We start from the raw sequence: 26,636 nt of genomic DNA, 5'->3' as shown, positions 1-26,636 counted from the left end.
CAGTGAAAGCTCTAAACACCTCCAGAGCCACAAATGCCGTCTATGACACCCTCATATGAAAATGAAATGTGTTTGTACTGTAAAGGCAACGATCAATAATGAACTTTATTCTAAAAATACAATGCAATTGGACAAATCTGTTCTTTATGTATGATCTTTATCCACTAAACTTGGTGGGAACAGAGAGGCCTGAAATATTATACATTTGTTTACATTATACAAAACTGATTCATCTTGATAAGGCAGAGGTTTGGTTAAAGCTTTATCCAGTCTCAGTATAAATAAAGCTGATCAGAATTAAAGTTTTCAAACTGAATTATAGGATACATTTTAAAGAATTAAGAAAATACGCTTCAGCATATGGCCTGAATCTGTTGCAGTGGTGTACAGTTTCACGAAGACATAAGTTAATTTAATACATGCTGAGTGCACTGTACTGGTGTTTACATTATGATGTTTTAGTGATGCCTCACACATGTGTATACGGCCTGCCCGGTCAGACCCTGTGACAGTGGGTCTGTCCCAGTCTCTCTGCTCGTGTGTGTGTGCTTGTGTGTGTGCATGCACTGGTGTGTGTGGAGGGGAGAGTATGAGACGTGATTTTAGTGAAAGTCCTCATGTCCTGGACTCACCTCCAGTGCCTCCACAGCAGAGCGGCGGTCTACAGCAAAGAGAGGGCTGTGAACCTCCTGCTCCACAAACCCAGCAGAATGGAGCAGATAATGAACACAGATATGCTCACCCCTCATGCCCCGTTAGTGCAGCCAAGGCCTGGTCTCTCACACAAGAGGTGCACTATTGAGACTTTCCCTCTCTCTCCCCTGGTTCTTTTATTTCGGCCGCTCCTCATTCTGCCAGTCTGCAATAGCAAGGCGAGGTGCCAACCTCTCCCCAAAGTCGGGCAGTGTGCCCTCACCCTTTATGCAAATGCTCCGGCTCCAGCCAAACTCACTTTCCCCACCACTAACACCACCAGGACTAATGTTCTCTTCTGTTTCTCTTGAGCGCACTTTCAGACTGTGGCACAACTTTTCAAATTTGTCACAACAGCACGGCTCAGTCCTAATGTCCTCTGGTATAATTCAATATAAACATTATCTTATTATCTTGCACTGTCATGAAACCTTGAGTTATCATAAACATGCATTAGATTCATAGCATCTTTCAAGACACCCAAAGTGTGTAATTTGGAGAAAGCGAACTGCCAACTTCACTCAGACAGCAGCAAAATATCATCTCTCTTGTTTGTTATTTTAAAAACATTAAATATATTTTACAATATACTAACAATAATTATATTAAAAAATATATAAAAATATACTTGGAAACTTTGCGAAATCATACACTATTGTAATTTTGAATTAATAATTCACTGGCACTATATCTTGTAAAAAAAATTCAAAGAGACATTTTGGGATCCTGTGCATCTATAAAGCGTGTGTAGTTTCCACCCGAGTGAGGGCTATTCCTGAGGAAGTCAAGTGTATTGGTTGTAGAGAAGCAGAGCCTGGCCTGTGAGTGTGTGGCACAGCGAGGGTTAATGGAGCTGGGCTTGTGCCTGTGCACACGGCTTTGTCTCCACAGCGCTGCTCATGTGAGAGGTCAGGCGAGGGTGTCTGCTCCCACTGCCACTCTGATCCCTCAGGGTTAAAAGGTGTCTCGTCCAAATGGCTTCCTGAGCACTGGGTCTTAATCTCTGCTACACACAACGCCTCCCCCGAAACTTATCACTGAGCTGGCATCACGGGGCTAGGTCGCTCTGCCCATTTTGAGTGGCATTCCCTGCAGGGCCAGTGCCATGCCAGGACGGAAGAAGCCCAAGTGAGGCGAGAACAAAAAGCCCCCACAGCCCAGCACACAATAGATAAATCATTCTGAAACTTTAGTCCTATTATATTCTTCTTTCTTTGGTGGGGTTTCAAAGCAGAGCTGTGGAAAGAGTGTGAGCGTGTTGAGCTGTAACACCTCCCTGTGCTGACCTCAGGAGCTCCACAGCACCTCAGCACACCGCCATAAGTACAGCTCTGCGCAGGTTCATAAAACTCACCAAACCTGCGTAATAAAAAGAGGCATGACCAAAGTGATGGGAGAATATGCATGCTGCACAATACTATTTAGAAAAAGATACATCAAAAAAGAATAAAGTGACAATGTAGCGAAATAATACAGCATAAATGACAATGAAACAAAGTAATAGGTCACTGCTATAGAAAAATGTAAGTTTTATAATTTGTACATTTTGCACTGAATAATGGTGTTGTATGTGCTTATAGTGTGTGTGCATGTGTGTGTGTTTGTGTGCAAGTATGTGTTTGTAAGTTTGTGAGTTTGTGTGTATGAACTGTGCTCCACCTGCTAGACGTCAAAGGTGGTTTGTGCCAAATAAATTCTTTCACTACTTTCTAGAGGTATAAAGTTACTAAAATAGGTGCAAAGCTAGTTCAGTATAAAATACCAATCAATCCCATTTATGAAAATGCGACTCTATGAAAAGATAGTATCACACAGAGTGAGGAAGAAGGAGCAGAGCTGGACTGCAAACAGCCAGCGCTGCCACGTCAGAGACTGAGAAGGTTCTTGGCTGTCAGGACAGAGAGAAAATCTCATACGCACACAACGCACAGACACACAACACACACATATACACACACTATGTGTTAAACGGCTGTCCAGATGTACACTCAGGGCCAGGTCTGACCCCTGAAACTGCCCCATAGCCTCAGAGAGACCACAACATGGAGCTGTTCCAAAAGGACTAAAACTAAACTCAAAATTTCTCATTTTGTTTCTCTCTCTCACACACACAGACACACAAGACACACACATACAGAGCAGCTGTGCCCTGCCCCATCATATCCTGTCTGACCTGTCTGCATTCAGCTCATCAATTTCCTCAAGCTCCTCTTTGTGTATTTTGCTTATCACAACTGGCATCAGTATTCACTGTAATGTGTTACTTCAGAATGTGGCGTCCAAACTGTGACTGCAGCACACACAAATATTTAAAAATATTCACACATGTTTTCAGCATCGTACATTATGTGGAAATGAAGTGACAACAGCATTTTAGAACAATAAATCATTTTATGACTAAATAAAATGGAATAACTCCTATAAAATGATGCTGTTGAAAGAGATTTCCACTGTGGGGACATTTCAGTGTAAACAATTTATCAAAAGATCTTAAATTTGAAACTATTGTGCTCTATGATGTAGGTTCTTGGAAAATAAAAATAAATAAATAAATAAAAAGTGTAGTGAGTACAACTGTTTTTACAATTTACCTTTTGTGTCTATGTGTATTGTGTGATTGTGTCTTGGCCGGATCTCCCTTGTAAAAGAATCAGAATCTCAATGGAACTTCATGGTTAAATAGCAGTATAAGAACTAAACAATTTATCAAAGAAACTCTACCTTCATCAAACATGAAATATGAACAGAAAATGATGGAGAAGAGGAAAATTAGAGATAATGGGGAGAACAGCCCTTCAGTAAAACAAGGCATTTGAGTGGTTCTGATAACCTGCTCTGTTCTCGTGAGAGGCAGACAGGGAGTTAGCAAAGTGGCTTTTAAGCTCACCAAATCCAAAATATCCTAGATAAGACTTCAGCTCTTCCTGAGGGACTGCAAAAACCAGAGCAGAGAAGAGGCAGGTACAATGGAGCACTAACAGTAACAGTAATAGCCTGTATGGAGATAAAGATATGATAACAAGATCTGAAAATGTGAGCAGGACAAATCGAGTCTGGATGATGAGGCTGCTCTCATGAGAAACATATGCAGTGTGGTGTTGTTTGATGTACAGTCTGGTATGGTATGGAGAATAAACTCATGTCTCCAGCGAAGGTTGTCTCACCTCTATGAAACCAGGCCTAAATACACACAGACAAATCATCCATCTTCACAGAGCTGCACCGTCCTCGAGACGCACACAGCCAAAGCACAGACTAAGGCCTTTTATGTGGAAGCTATTATACTGTTTATACTAAGTAGAGCTTCTTAGATAACGGGGAAAATGCAATGAAACATGTTTAGACTAGAGGAATTATTGATTTCAGAATCAGATAGAGTTTTATTGTCATTGTCAGTGAACAAAATTCACAAACTCACTTCGGCATTATGGTGCAACATTAAAGAAAGAATAATAATATAAACTAGGAAAATTTAATTAAGGGCATGCATTAAAATAAGGTAATCAATCAACTAATATACAAATAGATATACAAATAGAAAATGTACAGTAGTTGAATAAAACTAGCAAGATGCAGCTCACAACAGTAAGAAATATTGCATTGATTGTTTAGTCAATCAATGATTCTGATTATTCATGTCATAATTTTATCCATAATTATAATATAAATTAGATAATTTAATTTCATATAGACTCCAAAAGTTCTTTTTAATCTCAACTTTACTTTATGAAGCTACAGGTCACATTCTGAAAGCCACTATATTCGAATTTTGGAAAATTAAACATTTTGTGTTTGGCTGTGGTGTCAGTAACTGTGAATAATACATTACATTTTTAATATCTTGACATCCCTAATGTCAAGACTGCATTTTTTCTTTTCTTTTATATGTTTTTTCATGTTCCTGTGCAAACTATTCTGTGTGTTTATACAGAATAAAATGCTGTTTAAATAACCATTAACTCTTAAACTCCATACTTTAACCTGCGTTAACACAGATGTGCACTTACGGCCAGTGGACAGGTGCACACACTGTTCACACTGTTCAGAGGAGCACAAACAAGAGTGACTTTTGAATCGTGCCCAGTTTGCTTATTTAACAGTGGTTAGGTTTTCACAACCTCCCCAACTCCATTTGAAATTCTTCCCTTTAGGTTCAGGGAGAAAATTCAAACAGCATTAATTCCTCTTTCTGGGAATGGGGCGTCCTTTTCCCGGACCAATCCATAACATGTGAACATAAAAATAAATATGGAGCACCCTTAGCCCTTCAGTGGGTCAGGAAAAAACAGCCGTGCACCACACTTTCATTTGCACAGTTGAAGGCTGCTGAAACCTCCACTGTATCTTTGCTTTTGTTGTAATCTCTACATTCAAACTCGTGTCCCGTGTCTACTGCCTGCTTCTTTATCTCTCCTACTCGTCCCACAGCCAGTTAACTCACCGCAAGCCAGAGGGAGGACCACAAGAATGCTTAAATCAGCATAATTAGGCCAGTGTGTACTTTAAACACACGTTTTTCCCCTCCACGCCTGGAGCTGTGCCACCCGTACACCGCTGCTTATGTGCGCGAGCGACCGCAGAGTCAATAAACACAAACTTATCACCAGTTGAGCCAATTGCACTTGAACGAAAAGGGCCAATTACTGTGTGTTGTTCTGAACTTTTGATTTACACTGATCCATCAAGTAATCCCTCGTCTACAGAATGCACTGCTGACTTTAAATATCTTTTCTATCTTTATCTTTTCTTTTCTTTTCTGTTGCTATGTTTGTTTCTACATAGCTGCTGCCGAACTTAAAATTTCCTTCGGGATCAGTAAAGTATCTAACTATTTTTGACCCATGTGCCGAGAAACACTGTTTACACTTATTCTTGTTCTATTCTTAGTCTATACTTATTATTTATTATCACTCAGGTGTACTCAACATAGTAACATGTTAAAGAAAAATTACATATTTTAATACTGCACTTAAAAACAACTATTACAACTAAAGATCCTACAACAATTTATGGTTTGAATTAGCATGTAAATAAGATAAAGAGTCACTATTCCTGTCAGGATAACAAATTTTGAAGCACGATGTGTTGCTGAAGTAAATATAGAAGATAAACAATGATATTGAAACTACTTTATGCCACAGTAACCCAAGAAAAGATTTAAACCAAAAAACTATTCTAAATGTACAATATCGGTAAAAATCATGAGCTGAATGAAACATTTTTCTACCTGGTTTCCATCCCAAGTTATTAATTCAAACTTCTATGGCGCAGATCTTACTATATAACCACAAATATCCCAGTACTGCAAAGAAAATGTATATAAGATAAATACTGACTATATTGTTCTAGCTTTTATAGTAATGATCGTGACAGACCAAACAGTCATCCCAACAATCACTCACTGAATCACTAAAACCTTTTATAAACTTTTAAGTCAAAAAGAACAAGTTTAACAATGTTATTTGGTTGTCATTGTATGTATAAGAAATAATAAAAATAAACAGAACCAAAACCGACGTTGCCAGAGAAGTTGGAAAGTCAGTAACTACGCTGTAATAAAAGCATCCAATAAAAACATTACACTCTTCCCTCTGGAGTTCAAACACTGTGCTGCTGGAGGGGACAGTGCGAGCCAGGCCTTCACGCCAAAACAAGTCTCACAAACATTCATGAAAAAGTTTATCATGGGTTTAAAAACATTACGCTACTTTTATTTTAGCACAAAAACAGATCCTACTCAATGGTTGCAATCTCCGTACTCCTTGGCACGACTCTGAGATCTGTCAGCTAGAAAAATATATCTTGAACAGCCCTCCATCAAAGCACTGTGGCACTGTTTATATGAAAGACACTCTGCGAACTGGCCACAAAGAAGCCAGTCTCTGCTTCTGTCTGTCTACTGCTGCTGCTGCTGCACACTCTACCCTCTATTTGCGTACACTCACAGCTGTGGATCTTGTACAGGGTTCAACCAAGGTAAAGATATGGTATATTACGCAATGGCTTAGATTTTTCCACCGATGGACCGCTGCCAAAACAGAGAGAGGGAGAGAGAGAGGCAGAGAGAGAGAGAGAGGGAGGGGTCATAGCGCAGCACACTTTGTTCCAGTCCTTCTCACACTGGACACTAGTATTTGGGATGGGCCCGTAGTAGTGGTAGTTCCAATGAGGAAGTTGTGCTGGCATTAGACTGTCAGATATGTTTGTTAGGACTGCTGGATATTCGCGCTATGTGTCCCTAAGGCAATGTCAACTGCTCATGCTATTCACTCATCTGTATCTGTCACTGGCACTAAAATAAATGACCTTACATAGCCAGTGGAGGCTGCAAGCTATTATTATAACTCTTCTGTAAGTACAATGTATTTTCTATTTTTGTTTCAATCATATCGTTTTTTTAGGGTGTATGGATTTATAATTATTGAAGTAAATGGCTTCCTTTAAGAAATTTATATTCGTAACAGTAAATCATCTATACATTATATAAGGAAAACAATGGAGTTCAGCAGGGACTTGACTGCCAACCGCCCGGCTCCGGATCTACATTTCTCATAAATTTTTCTTATAGACTTTCTAAAAAATGTATATTAAAAATGTTCAAAAGTCTGCTCGGGGTGTTAACTAATGACCTAGACCTATAACTTCATAATAATAACAATAATAATGCATTTTATTTATAAGCTCACCACCCAAGGACACTGTTCAGGAGTTAAAAACATAAAACAGGTGATTAAAAGCAAAATAAAATACAAAACTAGACGATGGTGTGAGTGGTTATGGGGTAGACTGTCTGTACAGGTGAGTTTTGAGTTGTGATTGATTTAAAATATGTTTCTGAAACTTTATAAACCACGTCATTATTAAAACATTTCGCCCAGTCTTGTGTTTTAAATGTGCTTTTTGGACTGAAAACAGCTGCGTTATGGATGTTAGTTACCACATAGCTGCTTAGCCTCGGTATTGTTTTGAACTTTTCATATTAGAATTTTTCGAAAAGTCTGTGGGAAAAATTTATGGAAAACTTACTTCTGGAACCGTAGCGAGCGGTCACTCTTGAGCTCCATTTGTACTGATATTAGAATTACATTAAATCCCCTTTATTTGTGCATTCGTGTTACCGTTGAGCAACGATTCTGTTTTAGAAGCTTATGTGAATGAGACTGTAGTAAAGCTACTATGAGTCTACTCTTAAAGTGAAGACATTTGGCTGGAATCTACATGAAAAGTCATTCTAACTAGTCACCATTTATTTAGGCTTCCCTTTTCACATCTGGCAAAGGGATTGACGATGGAAATTTGTTCAAATCAGCTAACTCAGCTTTTTCAAATACATAAATACAAAAATAAGCACCTCCAGTCTTTTGTTAATGAAGAGCTCCACTGTCCGATTGTTTTCTTTTTTTACTCTCCACCTATCAGTGTGTTCTATATTCTAGGGCCTGCCACTGTTCGCACACTACAATCACACTATCCCTTAGCTGGATCTTGCGCACTGAGGTCCCCCTTCTTCTTTTAATTGGGCCCTTGATGCTCGACATAGGGTGTACTTCCTCTAATTAGCTATATCTATAGCGTATGGGAGGGTGTATGAATGCATGCATGTGTAAAATCCTCTTTTGAGCAACTCCAAACTAACTAAGAGCTTTAATTTCACGCTAGACTGCATTGTCCCATTCAACAAGGTTATCCACACAAAAAAGCCTCTGAGAAAATCAAAAAGAGTGAAAACACACCAATGGAAGACAGCGGAGGGGGATGGACGAGGATGCATGGGAGCTGCAAAGAAAAACAACAACAACTAGCGAGGCTCATCCCTGTACAATGCGCCCCTCTCACTGGCCGTTACTGGTCCTGAAGGAGCTAATTGAGGAGGTGGAGAGGGGAGGAAGACAAGGCCAGGAAGGTGCAGCTGCTGGGATCTTCTCACACACACACTCCTCACAACTCAACTCAAGACACTTTCAATCACTGTAAACCGCATGTTGTTGCACATTTGATGATCAAATTTGGGGAAATTTTAATTAACAGTCTCAACACAGAGAAAAAATTCAATTATCACATACAGAGATTTTTCACCTCAACTTTAACCCCAGCCAAAAGATAATGAATGATAGGGCAGAAATAGATGTGTTTTTGTTTTTTTGTAACAGAAGCGAGGGCTCAGATGGAGGTATGGGGTGATTTTAACTGTGATTATTCAAAGACACATGCCAGTTGACTATTTGAATATAACATGGTGCAGTGTTGAGTCTGATTTCAGTGAGCATGCGCCTGTGTGTTTCCAGTCCATGTGTGTGCCGTATGGAGAGGTTAACACAACTATATCACAGAGCAACACCACAGAGCTATAAGGGCCACTGCCTCCACTGGCCAGAGACCAGCCTAAACCTAATCCACACTCGAGGCAGAGGCCAGGCAAACAGGCACACACACCGCTATCCATCCAGGGGACCACCACCTATTACCCTGTTGTGCCAATTGCCTTAGTTAAGCGTGTTAAATCCATTTTGCATGGGTGGCCAGAAAGACTGCACAGATAAGGGATGAGCAGAGGACCACAGTGCTGGATTCACACGGAAATCAACATTTGCACAAATCAACAGCAAGCATGATCTATCTGAAGACCCCAAAGGATAAAACAAACTCAAGAACATTCTTCCTTGACAAATCTTTTAAATACTGTCATAAAAAATATTTAAACAATATTTAATTCCAGAGAGCTTGCATTATTCAGTGAGCATAACATGTGATTTTTCTATGTTCAAATGAATTAAATTCAATTAAGTTTTGTTGCGCACTAACAAACCTGATCGGTCAACTCCCAGGACAAATCAGCGAAATGTAATTAAAAATGATTCTGACTGTTTAACACTCTCAGTTTGGGCCAAGCCGAGAAAGGGGGACCTGGTCTGCCTCCAGCACAAAAGATGAATAAGTCAAAAGAACACAATGTACCTCTGGGCCAGGCCTGCCTCACGCACTGGCACAGTTGGCACAGTGCTTTTACCCACTGACCACTACAGCCCTATACTCTCTCCTGGTACACTCTTTACCAGCCAAAAGAGTGATTAGCATTGAGGATGCAGTGATGCAAAACTAGATGACTTCAGCCTATAACAGGACTGACTCTGCAGTCGGTCTCGCCCTCATGACACCAGAGCTCAGTAGAAATCCTCCTCAGAGATTAATAATAATAAGCTGCTCCTTATGAAAAACTGGAATCAGAAACACAATTTAAGTAAATTTAGATAACAGGCTAAAATAGAATGTGTGAGTTTCTCACATATTGCCATCCAGACTTCTCTTTCTTCCCCATATGCACTGATTCACAGACGCTTTGTTGAGCTGAACCCTTTATCTTTACCAAAGATACTACAAAATCTCATATTTATTTCCTTGTTGCCATGGTTATATGGCAGAAGTATACTGCATATAGCTTTCATTATATTCTTTGCGTGTCTTGCCAGAATTCCAGGCTGGGTGCATTTCAAGAAAGCACTTGATGTCCAAATCTAAAAGACATTAGAACCACAAATTGTTGGACTTTGTGCACTTATACCGCAAATAAGAACGTTTTGTGTGAACTGAACTCAAATAGTTAAACAATCTGCAGCAGATTGTCTAACATCTCAGAGTTTTCAGAAAAGCTTCAAAAGTTGGCAGAGCTCAGTAAGACGTGCAGCCTATATTAACAGCCCACATCTCATTTGGATAAGCTGGAAGGCTTAACTAGAGTAATTGATTTCAAAACGCAGCACATAAAAGTTTTAATTAACGACGCCTCCATGACCTTCAAACTGCATTAAAACTTTATGCAAATGCACAAATACAGACGCTAGAAACGCGCTGTGTGTCACATCAAAGCTTCAGGTGTTTGGCAAGTCTATAGGCTGAGTCCGGCTGGGCGCGCAGGTGCGTCACCTATCAGGCCTTTCCAACAAAGCTTTTTGACACAATTTAAAACTTACACAGGCTAAGTGTTCCATTTAAAATAAAATATCACAGTTCACAATCAATATGTATGCAGAATAATTACCCTTGTGGCGCAAAGTAACACTGAGAGAGGCGATGAAATCAAAAGGAAGGGGTTAAACGTCAAGTTGACATCGCCTATTATAGGTTAATAAATATTACAAATATAGGTGTTATATAGCTGGCAATGTGTAAGCATGCGTAAATTAGTAAATTCATGCGCAAAAAGAGAGCCGCAGCTTTAAAGCAGCACAACTGAAGAAGATCAATATGTAGCCACCACACACATGGGCAGCACGCGCTCATGAAGGCTCGTGCTAGAGGATCTGCTGCCAATTAATTTTAATTAATGGAAAGAAAGAGGAAACTCGATGCGGACCTCTGCCTCATAGCACTGGGCTTGGAACATTGTCTGCTCTAAATATGCAGTAGGGGTGATGGACGTTTTTCTACGGGACCAAATCAAATACATCATTGATCATTGCAGCGACGCACAGGCTGAGCAGCTCAAACCATTGATAAAAACAATATGTGTAGCGTAGCCCGAACAGTCTAAAGACACAAGCAAAATAAAATCTATTTGAGAAAGGACAAGTTCAAGTTATTTTATTTTCGTCCATGTGATAAAAATTAAATCAGAAGTTGGACTAGTAATCACTGCAAATCTTTGTTCTAACAGAAGACTGTAAGCTGTTGCAAAAAGTCCTTTTGACGCTTTAACAGATTTTAAAATGTAGCTGAAGCTTTTAGTTTACAAAATCAAACAGAAAATAGCGTGTGCTTGTCCAAAGAACGGTCTTATTGTATATTATAGCCCAAATACTTAGGCTGTAAAATAAACAAATTATAGTTTTATGTTTGGCCCATACGGCACTGCGCACCTCTGCTTCCAAGAGACCAGCAGTGCGGCCTGACGCGGAGTCTCGGCGCGCGGAGCTCTCTTCTGTTCACTGTGCCTCTGCCCGGACTATACACTGGGCATCAGACCGAAGAACAGAGCTCAGTCTTATTATTCTGCAGGTTTTTCTACGTAAATAAAGCAGAAAAACGGCGCATTTGTATCATTTAGGCCTGAAAGGTCATGTGGAACTTGACCTTTCCAGTGGGGAGCTTTCAAAAGTTTTCATTCATTTAGGTATAGAAAAAGGAAACACAGGTTATAAAATAAACTAATGCATAAATAAATATTTTTAATTTATGAATTAAAGAGAAAATATAGGCTATGCACTATATATTTGTTATAGGCCTATTACAGTTTCTCAAAATGTAGGCTATTAATCAAGATTTTTAATGGCAAAATAAGTATTATATTATATAGTGTTGATTGATATAATAATACCCCTAGAACAGGTTAAAGTCGGACTGTGTAAACAGACCAACGCGTGCCAATGAGACGTGCGTGTGTAATAGTTAGTAAGCGAGGCCCCAAGTCTGCTGTCATCTGTAAAAAAGAAAAGCATGTCACTAAAGGCTTGGCGTATTGGTTAAAATTATAAATATCCCAGTAGAAAACACAGACGTAATGGCCTATAGTTTGGGGTAGTTTTATAATGTCTTATATAAATATTATAACATATTTTAATAGCCTTCATATTCTAACATAGTTTTTATTGCAAATAATCTTATAGTGTATAGAGCTATTATTAAGGTTTCATTCACTTTTACGCGCTCCCATGCTATGATTTGTCTGATTTGTCTTAAATAAAACTTAAAATTGTTTGTTTTCTTAAAAAGGTCAAACGTCTTTTGAGGTGACTTCACTGTAACACACGCCCACTTTTTAACCGTCGTCCAAATGTTATTTTGAAAGTTGGGCGCTGCGGTGAAATATATGAAAACATGGTGGACAGCAGCTGAATGTGTCCACTGTCCTTAAAGGCCCCCAGTCGGTCAGTGCGGACAAGGCTGAAGACCGGCAGACCGCTGCTCTCACGCGTCCTTTCTGATCTAACATGAAGTGTCCCGCTGCCCGCCTTGTCACAGCTCGATCGGTGCCTGGCTCTGGACGCAGAACTTACAGTCTCGGTTAAAAGACCGTAAATAAATAACCTCTAAACTTGCAGCTGACTGCTTTCACGTATGCTTCAATCCAACCTCCGTTTTATATCAAATAGATTTGGGAGAAGCGCCATTTTCTTCCTAAACCATGCGCAATGAGACGCACAAGAACTTGTTGGGCGGCTCACGGCTGTTTTTGAGAAAAGGAGAGAGAGCTCCAAAACAGTGCGAGGTCACATAGGGAGAGAGCGCAGAGCTGGAGAGACAATAGTTTGAAATAAATGACAAGCAGCGTCACTGCGTACACGACACAAATAGGCTAAAGTAAAGCGCGCACGGACAAACCGGAAAACACGCGCATGCAACAAAAGCAGCGGACGAAAGTGCAGCGGTCCGTACCTGTGTCAAGCAGTAAGGAGAGTACATGGTCAGGTCTAGGGATGAGATTTGGAGTAGAAGATAATAAAGTTGGATGGAGGATCGCTACGGTGCCGCATTGCAAAGCTGCTGTGGCTTAGTCCGGGCTGAAACCCCGCCTCACTCACTCCACAGTGAAAGCTCCGCTCGAGTCGAACTTTAGAGAAAGTTTCTGCCGCTCTCTCTCCCTCCCTCCCTCCCTCCCGTCTTCTTTCTCTCTGGCTCTGGCATTCACGCTCCCACCCAGTTCTGATTTCAAACCACGCCAACGCGTATCTATAATATCACTGTAGCAGAAGTCATCCTTCGCTTTACGAGTTCAAGTTTGGCCTGAAAAGTGTCACGGCATTCCCACTGCGGCGGTGCTGGGGAGCTTTTGAGGTCGGTTTAGACTCATGTCAACTAGAAAGGTCTAATGGCTCAATATAGCCTTTAGGCACTTCGTGGAGTGAAGCGTATTTCATACCTGACGTGTAGAGTGTAGTAGGCTGTAATGCAGAAAATAACTACACAATAATGCACATAATAACTGGACAATGGGAACAGTTGTGTAGTGTTGACAGGTCACTCGTTCACATGCTACATGCAAGTCTATATGAAAACATCTTTCTAATCACCAATTTACTTTCACATTATAAAGGGGGCATATGATGTACAACTTTTGAGGTTTTAACTGTAAGAATTTTTCCTTGTCATAGTTTTCTTAAAATTTAATTTTTTTTATTGACTCACGCATGTTTGAGTAATCCTGCATTGTCCTGCATTAGAAGCATGAGTGCTTAAAAATGTCTGTTTTCATCTACCCCCTGTCTCCACCCACTTCTCTGTATTTACTTGTCTTTTTTTTTTTTTTTTTTTTTTTTGAACAATTCAAAATTTCCAGCAATATAAACATGCAAATAAAACTTGTCTACTTGTAATGTCACTTTGAAAAGACACGTTTTTCTCTTCAAGATCTGCAGATCAGTCTTTGTTACACTGCTGTTTTAGATGAATATTACATTTTACAATGAAACAAATGTCAAATAATGATCCACATATATGGTTTAATAAATATTTGAAGACAAAGAAATTATTATGATTTTTAAATTTGAGGACTGCCCAAACTCTCAGCAGCTAAATGACCCTATCTGCTCTAAACCCTATTATTTCTCCTCTGCTTGTATATAGGAGCAGGCAAAACAATAGCGGAACATAGACTAGTCTATAGCAGTTTCATTGTGAGAGCTATTGTATGGAAGCAATACTCTCTGTTTCTAATCAGGCTTGGCTTTATCCTCTCCGCTTCTCGGCCCTAATCAAACTCATATATGCAGGCAGAGTGCCGGCAATTACCCATAAGCCTGTGCCTGGTGCGCGCGTGTTACTGAGACCGTGTGAATGCCGCCCCATATGTGCATATGTCATCTGTGTGTATTATGGCTGTACAAAAGCAGTGTGTTATAAGGACTATAGGGTGCGGTTTCGGGGGTTGAAGTCACCCGGGGCTCCAGTGCCAAGTTTTTCAGGGGGATGTGGAGTTGTGCAGCTTTACGAGACCTCAGCCTGTGTAGATACTTAGACACTGAAGCCACAAAAGTACACGTGTACAGTAGAACTACACATCACACACACGAGAGGGCATAAAGGATGAAACAAAGAAATACTGGGGTTTTAGGAAAGAAATGTTGGAAAGTTCATCAGAAAATTACAGACAGGTGTAAAATTTGTTTAGTAGGAGTAAATATGGTAGGAGTTAAATAAAATGTGGCACTGAAAGGATTGGATTACCGGAACTTTAGGTCAGGGATAAACACTTTTTACTGGATCTTATAATAATGTAAGTTCTAAAACAAATCATGTGTTCTTTCTTAGTTAAAGTAAGCATCATTTAGGCCAGTGATCTGAGCAGTTACTCATTTGGTCTCATTACTGAACTTTCCTGAAAATGTCAAAAGACAAGCATGAAGGATACCCCTTCCACAAAAGACAAAAACATTGAGGTGAAGTCTGTGCATTTTCGCTGCTTTCTCCTGTTTCCAAACCACACCCTCCACGGCACCGACCCAAACCCCTAAGTCTTTGTGTGCTCTCGACTTTTCCCTCTCTTTTTCTGTTCTTCTCAGTGGCTGCTAATGGTGTTTTAGATTAGAATCATCCCCTAAACAATATTCTCATTTTGTTTGTCCATTTCTGTGTTTGTAATCTTGTCATTTATAGCTATCACAAGCAAACATAAAACAGAGGCTTCAAAATTCTTGCTTTTCTCACCACACTCTATTCTGTTTGAATGAAATGGTCCCTGTGACCATCACCCATGTAACCTATTGGACATCAACAGCCTTGTGTGGTTAAGATGATGTTTCCTATTAAAAAGCACATAGGAAAAGCATATGGCGTGTCTAATGTGAGCGTGTTACGGTCTCCCACTGACACACAGCACTGACCATACATTTGCTGTTTACCATTGCCTGTGGCTAAACTATTAAATATTGAATATGATGTGGCATACTGATACTAGCATCAGCGTGCTAAATGTGTGAGACAGGTGGCTGAGCTGCCGTTCAAAAGGAAGAAAACATGTGAGTGGAAAGAGCACGTAACTGTACCATTTACTGTGCCTTAGAGTCAATATTGTTGAAGTAAGCTGTTTATGCGTGTGCACTGGGAGAGAGCACGCCACTCAGATGTATGCCGGATATATACATATATATACATACAGCAGAAAAAACCTGGCAGCTACAGCATATGGTAAACACTGTACAGAAGCTGCTCATTGTTTCTACCATAGCTGAGCAAAAACAAATATGCAATATGCCCGTTTTTTCTTCTATTTAAGATTTGGACATGAAAACCACCCGAAAAGCAATGGAAAAATGCCAGTCAGGCCTACATGTACACGTAAGGACATGGGAACATGGGGGTACTGACAGTAAACGGTGACTTGAAATTGGCTTTATAAGAGTGGATATGGGTACATCCTCTCTTCTAATGTGTGGATAGAAATGATCTGTGCTGTGTTCAGGACAAACAGCTGTGTACATAGAAACAAAGAGAGTATGTGTGAGTGTGTTTATACCCTGTAGGTGTCAGACACCAGGAAACACTCAGGCATCCCTGGGCCTCGGGCAGGATCGTCATTGACCAGATAGGTGTCAGTAGCCTGTAAAAGAAATAATAAAAATTATTCAGATTATAAACAATAAATTAATACAACAATACAACAATCAATTACAAAAACAAACAAATGTATCTGACATTATGTTTCATTCAAACTGACCTGTCAGAGTACACCCTTTATTTTTCAGAGAGATAATGTGCCCATTGATCTAAGCCAGCCTGCTGTTTGTGCCTAAGTTAGCAATGAGCTACGTCATTTGTATTCTAAGTCTGCAGGCAGGCAGGGTTCTGGCAGGCCCGGGAGCTGTGAAATGGGCTCTCCTTGCAGTTCTACTGTTGATTGGATCACCCTATCCCCCTCTGCTTAGCTGAAGGGAGCCCAAATCCCACAGTCACTGTGCACTTCTGTGAAATCCTATTTCATTTTGCAACTTTACCGGATAAAAAGCGTGCACACATGCCTATGCCAGCCCAGAGCCTGCGCCGCTCTGCTCAGTAAAGCAGGAGCAGAAAGGGAACAGTTTGTGTGGAGTGAGGGGACATGTAAAGACACTCAGGCTCTACAGAAGTGTCAACTCTTGAAAATATCATCACCTGCATGTATACAGTGCTCCATGCACTCAGCAGCACACGTGCACGCCACTTACAGACACAAACCCCATAATAAGAGCCAGACGTTGGCAGACCACACAGCCCTGAGTTGTGGTGAAAACAAAGGCTATTCATATCCCTTGCAAGGAGAGGCCTATGTAGCGAACCCGCTCCCATTCTCTGCTTTTCTTCTGTTTTATTACAGATAATCTGCACTCACAACCCCCCATTTTTTCCGCAATTGTGCACTTTCTAATCATCTTTATTAGACCGTAAACATTGTACTTTTTTGTCTTGTTTATTGCGCACACCTCCAGCTTCTTATGGAGCAACACAGCACCTATTGTTAAAGCGTAACAAGAGAATGAAGCCAATCGGAGTGAGAGGCCTGCTGAAACACAGTAAGACATAGAGGCAGAGAGGGGAGTATTATACAAACTAATATGGTCATGCGGGTCAGAGCAGGACGATGGATTTGATTGGCTGATGGTCAGGATATGGAGCTGGTCCATGGCCCCGGTGTGGGCCCCTGTGTGGGCCCCTGCATTAAAGCCACAGTCTACTAATGAATTCACTACATCAGGTGTGCTGGATGCTCTCTGATTGGCTGAAACTGGCCAGAAACAGAGTCAGGTGAACTAGAGGGTCATTTCTGATTGGCTTGAGAGAGACCCAAAAATCTGAGTGCTTTCTATTGGCTTGTGTTGCCTTGTTCTGCTGAAGGTGGATAGATGGAAATGGGACTCATTAAAATTGAATTATAAAAGGGAAAATGCCCATTATCTTACTTAAAGTATAAACAAATCGCAATTAGGGAAGCTTTTTAATTATAAATCTATCCATTAGAATTACCTGAATTATTATTGGCCTTAACAAAAAGCAATTTAAATTGCCTCTTCATGTTGTGAGCCAGATAAACAGGTGCTGATGAACTTCTATCCCATTGTGCAACAGTGAATAACATGTAGCTAATGAACATGCTAAGCTCCTGGGAGACACTACACACTGCCTGTCTTTGTAGTGCACCCCAAAAAACGCATGGCCCCAAACCCTCTCTCCTGCAGCACTCTATGAATTATATATCCAACTATATATATGTACAGCATATGCCCAGCCCATATGGCCAGCCCTGAGCTACAAAATCTCAAAGCTCTCCTTAATTAACATTTTAGAGGGAAGATTCGAAGGCGGGCGATTGAGTCAGTGACCTATTTGGAGTCCGTCCTCTCTCCCAATGCAAATGTGTTAATTGAGACAGATTTTACACACTCCACAGAAATACAAACAGGAACCGGGTGAGGAGATAAGGTTTAATATGTCTATGACAGGTTAATAAAACACAGTTAAGCTCATTATATTTAAGATTTTTACAAAAACATTCACCCTTGTTTTCCCAATTTGGCCATTTTTTAGGTTCACAATTTGACTTCCTGGTTGGAAATTGTGACATCACATTAGGGAATTCCATAAAAAAAAAAACTCCTCTAATGTACAGAAATTATTATCTGTCAAATACAAATATAAGAAACCACCTTTACTTGGCTATAATCATATTTAAAGTATTGGAAAAAAAATGTTTCTTTAGTGCCAAATATGGATAACCTTTGGATAGATTTCTCATGTCATTAGTGTATTTTAGAACTCTCTACTTTCTGTAATTTTCAATATATTTTTCAACTTTTCTTTGCAAATTGCTTCTTGATTGGAGTAAAACTATAACTTATATTTATAATATTATAATCCCACCAAATTAAATCAGAATGAGAGAATGATAAAAATGTGTCATAAGCACTTTGAGGTAGTGTTTGAATGCCTGACAAAAGGACTCCACTTCCCTACACCAACTTAAATCTTCTCTTGGCTGGTTCTTAATACTGTGCTATGTGAGTCAACAACCATATGCCCAAATACTTCCCAAACCTGCACACTCTCACTGCTCCGTGTATAAAAGCCCCTGATGGCTATATTTTAAAGCTACTTGAATGGCAACATATCAGAGATGCTCCACACAGGATCTCACTCCAACACACTCCAAACTCAAACTTGCACACACCTGGTTCATACGCCACTTGTCCAGAAAAGCTTTTCCTTTTGCCAGCCATCACCACTGCCTGTCCATCTTTAAAAACTGTAATTATTATCAACCGTATTGTGTTTTATCACAGTGATTTAGTGGCAAGAGTTTGCGTTGCCAAGTTGAAGGATACGAAAAGGGGGATGGTGGAGGGGATAGGGATAGTCCAGCCAACCTGCGCGGAGATGGCAGGGGCTTCAAAGACGGCGGTCTGGATCGGCGATCTGTTCCACGGTGTGTGAGGGCTGTATGAAACACACAAGCGGCCGGCGTGTGAGCCTCTGCCAAAGATACCTCAGGGAAAATGTTGAAAAATATGATTTTTCACACAACACTCTCGAGGGGTTGTAGGGAGAAAAGTAGAGAATAAGAAAGATGAGAAACATTGAAAAAAGGCAGGAAGACTTAGTAGTTGAGCTAATTATTTTACCCTGAATTTGAGTCCTGAAGGTTTTGTTGGGTCAGAAGCACAGCCAAGATATAGTGCTGAAGATTGCATTTGGCTTAATTGTGCAGTTATTTTTTATACAATAGTAAACGGTGGGCTTTTGGATGGGGAGAGAAGCGCATGGTGTGAAACATTTCTAGTAAAAAGAGGCCTGACAGCAGGAGGTATGGGTGTAAAATTGCTTTTGTTTACTTAGGAAAAAAAAAAAAAAAAAAAAAACATTATAAAATGCCTCGAAGTGAAATTATGGCATAAGAGGTTCATAATGAGCATCATGAGAGAACAAACTGCACAAAGTAAAGTGTATATAAGTACTGTCTGAGTCCAAAGCGGACAGTTTGATAAACATACGAGCCTTCCACTATCATTGTGCCCTTAAGCATGACACTTCCCACCTTACATAAGAATTCCTGTATTGACTGTGTGGTTGCTGATGGTTACAGAGACCAAAAGATGAGTAAAGACGAAAGATTAGCAGCAAACTGAAAAGTGACTGTGTAAAAAATATCAATGACATTTATTTAACCAGGAAAATTTTACTGAGATAAAGGATTTCTTTTCCAGGGAAGTCCAAACCCCAACTGGGACCCTGCATGTTTGGGGAAAGTGGAGCATCCAGATAACACTGATGCAAAATGAGGAGAACGTGCAAACTCCACACAGAAAGGCCTCATGTAGCCAGGACCTTCTTGGCTGAAGCACTAACCACTCTGCAACTGAGCTGCCAAACTGATGTCTCTTTTAATTTCAATTTAGCATAATAATAAAAAAAATTATGAAAAAAACTATAATAATAATGAGTCACATGTAGAAGCAATAAAGGAAAAGAACCTATAGCCTACTAAAATATTCAGTTAATTCTTCAGTTAAGTTGGAAAATATCTTCAGTATCTGCAGAATCCTGCAGAAAAACTGGTATAAATACAGCTACAACAATTCAGTATGACCTTGGTTTAATATTATAATATTCATATCTAAAATAATTCCAGCATTTTCACACTTCAGTAAACCTTTTGCACAAGTCTAAACTGAATCCTTGTGTATGTGCGCCACAATAGATACTTAGATATCTTCTTTCATCAAACCCAAAAGTGTGTCATGATGAGACAAGTTTAAACAGGGCTCTTATTGACACACCCCTGGATCCACACAGCTCCTGATCTTGTTCGACTGGCTACGCTGTGGACTGTGGCCTTCAGATATGACTGTGCCAGATCGAAAACTTTCAACTTGCTCGAGCATTTTGCCATTTATCATCAATGCCAATACAAAAGGTAATCCAACGCCCCTGGCACCTTCTCATACATGGTCTCCATTCATGCACAAACCACAGTGTAGCCACATTGGTAAGTGCATTTAACAACTAGGTTAGCGCCTGGACAATGAGACCTTTGTTTCACACTACAACTGATCCACTGGGAGATTTTCCTGTGGTTTTGGAGTTAACCACAAAAAGTAGCAATCATAGATTAGTATTACAGAACACACACAGTGAGACAGGACTTGATGAGGAGGTTTGTTGAGATCACTGAAGATTTTCACCAGAATCAACCACATGCTAATATACTATAACTGTGACAACCTGGTTTAGGAGATGTTTCAAAGAATAGCCAAGTATTCAGAACAAAAATATGATTTGGATCTTTAAGCTCGGTGTCACATTGTACCTGGACTGCACCTGAGAAAAACAGACAGATAATTGGAGAGCCACAATTCACAAATCACTGGCTCTCATTTGACGTTTAGCTTTATGTAATGACAAGGTGCCTCATCAATCGTTGGCTGACTGGGAGGTGATAATGCTATGAAACAATGTGAGCGGAAATTAAAAAAGATTTGTGAAGTTATCTTGTCCAACAGTCACATATCAAATGCTTATTTAAGAAACATGTTCTTCCAGTAAAGTCAGTGTGCAGGTGTTCAGAGGAGGCCTGTGTGGTGTGCAGGCTGCAGCCAACTTATCCAACACTTCCTTAAACATGGCATTTCAGTAATGCTCCAAACTGCACCATCCTTCTCAGGTTATACACAGTGAATATTTTTAAATAGCAGAATTTATAAATTCAGCAACAGCATTAGCGTCTCTTTTTTTTTTAACTGATTGCACTGGCTCTAAAAGACAAAGCAATAAAAATAAGAATAATTTACTGCATGTCTTCAATTAATAAGGGTTATTAAAGTAGCAATAATGATAATTACTATAATAACACCACATATTATTTAGAGTATTAGGTTACATAATCTAAATTTTGTCAGAGCAAAATAACTGGTCGATACCCTTGCATTTTGCAAAGTAAAAACACTGTATGTCATAGATTTCCACGTTTTCTGAGCAATGTAAACTCACACATAAATTATTGAACAATTATTCATATTTTTCCTAATTAATTGCATCACATACTGAATAAATTAAATCATACAGTTTGCCTGTTGTGCCAAATCACAACCGACCCCGTGAGCGGGTCACTCAGCGCACAAGTTTCTCTTTCACTTCTTTACAGAGGTGCGAGGAGCAGTTGGACACGTTCGCGTACTGCAGCAGTTAATTTAATAAAACTTCACACTGTGGTTCTGAGCGTCTCTTTGACATTGTGAAAACATGTGTATTATTCTGTTTGATGATGAGCCTCGTCTTTGTCACGGCTCCATTGATATGCTCTGCAAACAATTTAGTGCGTTACGCCACGGAGGACGCAGGGTTTTTCAGTCTACACAGAACACTCTAAATACTGTATTATTTTCACTGGACACGACCTAAACCATAGGCTAAAGAAGTTTGCCAAGAAAGTTGCACCCATTGCACACGGTGCGCGCAGGTGTGTGGTTAGTCACTCGACAGTCCGCAGCCAAAGTCTGCATGAGTCCAGCCCGTTTATGAACATCATTAAAACAGGCAAGCTGAAGTAAAAGACACGACGTTTGCGTTGATTTGTTGTGTTATAGGACTAGACTTTACCCTATATAGACCAACTGAGGGCAACAATTGAGTTACACAGCACGTACCATTATAGCGTGGGGAGATCTGCCAACGAACTCAATGCCCCATTTTCCTTTAAAAGTTCAGCTTCCAAAAGTGAGAGAGGGAGTGCGCTGGCGGAGAGAGGAACACTTGGACGCTTCTTCTTCACTGTTGCCGGAAGCAAAAAAGACACCTTTAAAGAAGTCGCTCAAAAAGTGGCTCCAGTCAGTGCGAACTCGGTCGGAGAGAGCGGGACTGCGGCTGAGCCTCGTAGTCTAGCGAAGCGTGGCCTCAGATGTGTCCATGTCGCGCGGAAAGAGGCGTTCAGGGGACATTCATAATGACAGAGAAAATAAACATGAACCAAATGGAGATTAAGGGAAGTAAGTTGTCTTTATCTTCTATTCCCGTGTGCTTAGTTATCCAAAAGGTGTCCAAAAGCGGCTCTCTCCAGCGCCGCGCGTCCGATCTGTTTTACCCTCGTATCTCTCTCTCTCCTCTCACTCGCAGCTCTCTCTCGTTGAACGCAAACACAAGAACAAACGCACGCTCTTGTACACACGCGCGCACAAACGGGGGGACACCCCTGGTCCCACGTCGCCTCCTCCTTTTGGAGCTGACGAGATGAAAGAGCAGCTTCTTCGCGTCGCAGAATGCCTCCACAGTCACGAGGAGCAGCAGCAGCGGAACACGGTGCGTAATGGAAGCCTCTCCAGAGCAGCTCCCTCCTCACAGTGCACCTCAGCGACCTTGCGGTCCAAAATGATAAAACAGGACAAGAATTTGGGGCAGTTGTTCACGACAACAGGGTGTGCCCCGGAATTATTAGGTGAATTATTAATGTGACACACGGTGCGCAGGCTGTCACGGTCGCAGAGCAGCTGCGGCTTTGGGAGTATTAGGGCCAGTAGCTAAATCACGAAGTGCGAGGATTAGACTCCCTAAAAACTACCTGTTCTTCTCAATGCCTCGATACAAAATAGGCTTACTGTGTGTTTGGAGCAGCGAGGTCTTCTGTGACTTCTGTATGTCTACCTGCAGGGCCTGTGTCTTCTCCTCTAAATGTCTGGAATAACCTAATATTAGCTAAAATTTAAGGAACACCTGAATTTTATATAGACTATTGAATATAGTCACATCATTACTTCAGCTGCATGTAGCCTACATGGACACAGTGGGATTTAACTTCATGCGTAAAGGTCAAATCAGCCATTAAAATAAAGTAAATAAAGTAATTTGGGCTTTTTAAGCAATTTTAACAATAACAATTAACAGCACAGAACATTAAATACAAATAATCGGGTCTGTCTCAATACCTAAATAATGCAAAACAAACACACCAAATTGTTCCCCTTTATTTTCTTTGGCCACGTTACGCTTCTCCCTTGTCGTCCGTCATTGTACAAATATCAGTGCATTCCTTCAGCCTGCTGCTTATTAATAATGCACCGCTGGCCTCTAAACACATTTTGTTTTGTTAATTATTTTCAACTCAAAGTTTGTGTAAATTAAACTGAAGGTTGTTTTCACATTTGTTAAAGTAAATGAACAGAGTCTGATGATGGAAAGCGGGCGAAGCAGGAGAGGCCTTCTGGTCTTTTTCCGAAATATATTTTGTCTCTACTGCTTCTGTGTGGCCAAATAATCAACTAATGAACAGGAAAAAGATAAAAATAAAACAAGGCCAGCAGCGCAACATTTACACAATTCCAGTGTCTCAATTAACATTAGGCTAAAAGAACATTTAGCAGCCAATTAATACAACCCTTTTTTTCCGGCTGAATCTTATTTAGGGGACTAATAAAAATTAATTATAAAATTTTCGTAAATGTAGTAAACTATTTTCATTCACCATCATTAATTTATTGCAGTTTTCACAACGTGTCTTTAATTAATTAGCATTCATTAGCCTGCAGCCTATAAAAAAGAACGACACAATTGCTACATGTAATAAAAAACTCTTAGGCCTTTAATAATAATAATAATAATAATAATAATAATAATAATAATAATAATAATAATAATAATAATAATGAGGTCTTGTTTATTTAGAGGAAAAACAGGATATATTTTTTTCAAGAGTTTTCATAAAATAGGCCTCCAAATAATAAAATAGTTATTTATACTTATAATATGTAATATATGTCACATTTTATTAAAGGCTGAATGGTGCTGACATGTTTGAGCTATTTATTTTTTCCACAAAATAGGCACTTTAAAAATCTGTTGGACACGTTTTATGTAAATAATAATTCATACTTACCATATGTTTCCTACAGTTGACCCCATTCTCATTTTAATAATAACACAATAATAACAAAGCTTGAACAGTGCATTTAAATTAACACATTAACACATACATTTGCTATAATTTTGAGCAACTATATCACATTTTCTAAAATAAGAAAATAAATAATCATCAATTTGAGTTTGTTTTGAGGGATTTGGGCTATAGATGCTGCTTGCGATTGTGTTAATAAAATCCTTTTCTTACCACAGGCCCCTGAAGCAGCCACAGAGCTCCTGTCACAAACACTGTTGAACTGGCCACATGAAGAGGCCTGGGACTAAAGCTCAAAGAAACTCAACAGCGGATCACCTTTCATGACTCAGTGTTATCACCTCTGCAGTAAGAACACGCATTTTACTGAATATAACACTTTAATATACAAACTGATACTAAAGTACAAATTAAAGTTACGCTGCGGAACATTTGGGAGGACATTATATAAGCGTGCCAGACTGTCAAATGTATCACCAAATGTCTGTTTTCTCATTATTAAAAGTTGAAGTTGCGTTAGATTTACTCCACATGATGTGACATTTATAGATTAACAAAATAAAATGCTAAAATTGTAGACAAATATTTTCTATTGAGAGTTATATTTCTCACTATCATGCCCATCTTTGTCCTTCTGGCATAAATTTATCTGACTACCGCGAACTAGGCTTGATCTGAACCAGAGCATTTGGCCTGCAATTCAGCAAAACAGTGAGCGAGGCTGTAATAGGCTCCTGCTGAAACTATTGTATTTTTGTGTCCAAGGTTTTATTCTTTTGCACTGCGTGTCCAAGCCAGGCCAGCAGCAGTGATCCTCTGCTGGCATGCTCAAATCTTTACTTTTAGCCATCCAAATCAGCCTAATTGAAGGGTTGAAAATTATGGAGGAAAGTAGCAAGATAGGAAATAATAAAGATACATTTTTGGCCTTTGGAAGATGACTGGAAGTATATGCAGAAGTTAGAAAGGAAGGACGTAGTTATGGTGAAGTAGTCATTATAGACAAAGGGAGAACAGGTCTCATGGGTTTGTGCACATTGGAGACCCAGGCGGAGAGAAAAGAGTGGGCACTATACTGGGCATTGGAGGGGTGAGGAATGCCCGGCCCTGGCACACCAGAATGGGACAGAGGGTGGAGTATGTTCACATAGCACTGCCAACATTCCCACTACACAGTCATGGAAACTTTTTAACCTAAAGATTCTCAAGCAGGGCACTTTACTGTATGGGCTGGAACCATTTGTAATCCTCAGGTTTTTCATGCCAATGCAACTGTGAAGTGAGTAGATTTCTTTTACTTTAATAATAAACGGGATAAAATAAGAAAGTGAAAGAAAATGATCTACTAAAATTCAGCAGGACGCAACAAATGAAATAGAATATGTCCTTAATCTAAACTAAAAACATCTACACTAAGGTTAGTAGGAGTACGGTAGATTTAATAAAAGACTATATCAATATTTTAATTTTTTTCAATTGTGAAAAACAAACATTAACAACATAAAAGTGCATTAACGGGTTAGGAAGAGTAAACATTACTGGTTGCACAGTTATGAGAAACTGAATTCAGAAATGTATATTATTTGAATTGTTAATTGTTTGAGGACATAAAAAATGCTACTTGTCCTTAAATATATTTTTTTAACTAAAATTACAAAATTTAACAATCGAACTGAGCTGTTTAAAGTAATAAAATATTAAAATAAAAATAGATCTACAGGGGAAAAAACAGTGGGATCAGACTTAGACTTAGACGAACTTTATTGATCCACAAGGGAAATTATTTGGACACAGCAGCTCACACATCTCTATAACGCTAATCTCTAATATATTATAATAACAAAGAGCAAAAATATAAATGGTAATCATAAATTCAAAATAAGTAGAAAAAATAGCAAGAGTTTAGATGATTTGTTGTTTTATTTTTCGTGCCGGACTTGACTAAACACTGGGGCTGTAGATGAGGGACCCCTTATTTCCAGGAAGTGTCTGTGGCTTTATGTTTCTGCAAACGTTTATCAATGGCTCACACACACGCACACACACACCCCACACACACAAACACACACACACACACATACACACAGGCACACGCAAACACACA

The 26,636-nt window shown here is 39.7% G+C and overlaps 1 protein-coding gene and 1 long non-coding RNA gene across 4 annotated transcripts in view; one reads left to right on the top strand and one right to left on the bottom strand.

The window, feature by feature from the left end:
- Positions 1-22,783, bottom strand: part of LOC110172672 (nuclear factor 1 X-type) — a 66,323-nt gene extending 43,540 nt beyond the window's left edge. For 2 of the 3 annotated variants that reach the window (XM_055158614.1, XM_055158615.1), the window contains exons 1-2: positions 22,296-22,783; positions 16,139-16,222 (exon numbers count right to left, since the gene is read on the bottom strand). In XM_055158614.1, coding sequence (XP_055014589.1) covers positions 16,139-16,222; positions 22,296-22,298 — 87 coding nt within the window. In that variant the 5' untranslated portion in view covers positions 22,299-22,783. Of the gene's footprint in view, positions 1-13,062; positions 13,251-16,138; positions 16,223-22,295 lie in introns of those variants that run through there. The other variant, XM_055158616.1, reaches the window with a different exon arrangement.
- On the top strand, positions 22,507-25,006 carry LOC129410432 (uncharacterized). Its single transcript, XR_008632863.1, has 3 exons — positions 22,507-22,634; positions 22,762-22,944; positions 24,751-25,006. It is a non-coding gene; the product is annotated as an uncharacterized LOC129410432 (long non-coding RNA).
- Positions 25,007-26,636: the final 1,630 nt, after the last annotated feature.

Source organism: Boleophthalmus pectinirostris, unplaced genomic scaffold, assembly GCF_026225935.1.
Source record: "Boleophthalmus pectinirostris isolate CB_2022bp ecotype Guang Dong unplaced genomic scaffold, ASM2622593v1 HiC_scaffold_22, whole genome shotgun sequence".
NCBI classification, from domain to species: domain Eukaryota; kingdom Metazoa; phylum Chordata; class Actinopteri; order Gobiiformes; family Gobiidae; genus Boleophthalmus; species Boleophthalmus pectinirostris.
Note: the sequence above shows the minus strand (reverse complement) of the source record. Positions and strands in the feature narration are given on the sequence as shown.